This window comes from Sorghum bicolor, chromosome 4 (genome assembly GCF_000003195.3).
Source record: "Sorghum bicolor cultivar BTx623 chromosome 4, Sorghum_bicolor_NCBIv3, whole genome shotgun sequence".
NCBI classification, from domain to species: domain Eukaryota; kingdom Viridiplantae; phylum Streptophyta; class Magnoliopsida; order Poales; family Poaceae; genus Sorghum; species Sorghum bicolor.
Genome location: NC_012873.2, coordinates 47,850,824 through 47,853,306, shown reverse-complemented (window position 1 = coordinate 47,853,306; position 2,483 = coordinate 47,850,824). Strand labels below are relative to the sequence as shown.

At 45.0% G+C, this 2,483-nt stretch overlaps 1 protein-coding gene across 1 annotated transcript; it reads right to left on the bottom strand.

Annotated features, from left to right (window-relative positions):
- LOC8059562 (L10-interacting MYB domain-containing protein) lies at positions 481 to 1,453 on the bottom strand. Its single transcript, XM_021458966.1, has 3 exons — positions 1,240 to 1,453; positions 1,154 to 1,170; positions 481 to 1,073 (listed from the first exon to the last, which is right to left on the bottom strand). The coding sequence occupies exons 1-3, from the start codon at positions 1,451 to 1,453 to the stop codon at positions 510 to 512; spliced, it is 795 nt and encodes a 264-aa protein (XP_021314641.1). The 3' UTR covers positions 481 to 509.

Sequence of the window (2,483 nt, the reverse complement as noted above, 5' to 3'; positions counted from 1 at the left end):
TCATGAAGATCCAAAAATATATACTTGTTCAACCGAAGCATTGTGTGGCATTCACCTGGAGTGTCTAGGGTCTCAGTTACCCATCCCATTCCACTCAGCTGTGAGGTCCTTGGTGGTGCCTTATCCATATAAATGCTCACATAAGCTTGTACAAGTTTTCCACCAGTTTGAATGAAAGAAAAAAAGTGTTCATCATCACTACTGTCATCACTTTCACTGGAAGACATCTCTGAAACATACAGCAAAATATACAAATGTCAATCTGAGTTTATTACAAGTCTTCAAACAAATCAAGGTGGCAAAGGAGAATTATACAATCTGAATTCATAAATAAAGCAAGATGCTGCAGCAAAGGATATTTAAAAAACCAATCTGATTTTATTACAAGTCTTCAAAGAAACCAAGATAGCAAGATAGCAATTATACAAATGTCAATCTGAGTTTATTACAAGTCTTCAAACAAACCAAGATAGCAAAAGGATACAACAGACAAGCCGATGGAAACACTCCTACTGTGCATGCCTATCATCATAACTTCTACGAAGCCAATTTAACTTAATTTCATCAGTAGGAAAGGTCATGAACATCTCCCTTTGCTCCTTCTTGATAAACAATTTAGTGGCAATGTAGTGTTCATCGGTTCCATACGCAGCACCACAAGCAATAACTGCCTTCATCACTTCATCAATAGTGAATTTTCCATCTTTCTTGGCAGCATATGCATGGGCTGAACTAGCCATACTAGTGGCTGCTTGTTGAATGAGGACTGCATTGCATGACTTAGCCTTCTTGCCTGTACCCTGGACAGGCCTTGCCGATCTCTTGCCACTACTAGGGGAAGGGGTAACCTCAATGTCATCATCGTCTTGTGTCCCACCTAGTGCGTCAACATCCTCAGTTTGTGCAGCAACTTCTTCATCTTGTGTGCCAGTAGGTGCTGCAGCCATTGTAGAATTGTTGCTACAAGGGGTCCAATGGTCAGCACCAATATTAACGATTCCTTGATAGCATATTGTTAACTCATCTTCATTTTGAAGTGACTGCTTCCTAAACTTCCCGCAGCCTGGAATATCCTGAAAATATACAACACATATTAGGACAAATAATAACAACAACTATTTCAACCGATTCCTGAAAATATACAAACACTTACAGCTCTAGCTTTCTTCCACCATTCGTCGTCCATATCAATAGTGCCGTTTTTCCAACCGATTCCTGTTTGCCTCATCGTTAGCTTTTTCCATGCCTTGAAATCTTCCTTCAATTTGTCCCACTTGTTCTTTATTTGGCCCTTGTTCAATTCAATACCTGTCCGATCTTTGAATCCTTTCTCAACCGCAGCATAACCAACTGAGTTCAAGAATGTATTTGGCCGGTTTCCTTTCTCAACTTGCTCGGCCATCAAACCACAAAGGATTCGTGTGTTCTCTACGTTCCAGTCAATTTCGGGCATCTATACCAACTCATAAAAAATTCAGAACATGCACAAATCACTAACATGAGTATGAAACTATGTGTACCAAATCACCAAATCACATAGCATTTATACCAATTCATCCCCATAATTACACTAGTACAGAGCATGTGTACCAAATCACCAAATCACTGCATTTCACAAATCACACCATAGAGATGGGGATGGAATACCTTGCACAGTTCGGGGAGCTTGCTGGAGGGGCCTTCACTTCGCCGGAGCAGAGCTTGGGGCGCCGGCCGTCGTTGAGGAAGCACTCCTCTAGGGCTAGGGTTGGGGGATGCAGATCTTGGGGCGCCCTTCTTCTCCTTCTTCTTCAGGGTAGGGCTGGGCGATGGTGGCCAGTAGTGAGAGGGAGAAGTGGGGGCAAGGCCGCCCGGCGAGGTGGTCTCGCCTTGGGAGGGGTCGGCGGCCGCCGGCAGGGGAGAACGGTGCCTGCTACTGCTCCTGCGTCGCGGCTCGCAGGGGGCGGAGTCGCGCGTCGGGTGGGGGATACGGGGAGTCGCGGCCTCGGCCTCGCAGGGGTTCACGGTGAACAGACTGGGGACGGATGGGGGAATAGAAAATAATGGTTCAGTGTGTAATCGGTGGCAATTGCGGGTAATTTCATTGAAACTCCATGTCCAGGTCTATTTTGGAGAGTTCTGGAGTAGGAAAAGAGGTGCTCCAAAAAATTGCACTAGAGCTCCATAAACTCCATGGAGTTGGGTTGCTCTAACATTTTTTAGAGTTGGGGTGTTTGGCTAGCTCCATCCAGCTCCAACCTGGAGTTTAGCTTTGGAGCCATGCCAAACAGGCCCATAATATGAGTTGTAAACCAAAGAACGAATACAAACAAGTTGCTTACTTGAATCACAAGGGTAAATACAAAAGTACCTCAGAACGCAGTTCTGGGCGAGCCGAATCCCGAAGAATACAACTCCTGAGAAAGCTCCGACAGGCCGGGACTCCCCCGAATCTCTAATCCTCTACTCTATCTCTCTCTAATCTCTATCTTGATTGTTAGCCT

Bases quoted from the DNA above. Each gene is read 5' to 3' on its own strand.
- LOC8059562 (XM_021458966.1), bottom strand. From the start codon at position 1,453: ATGCCCGAAATTGACTGGAACGTAGAGAACACACGAATCCTTTGTGGT.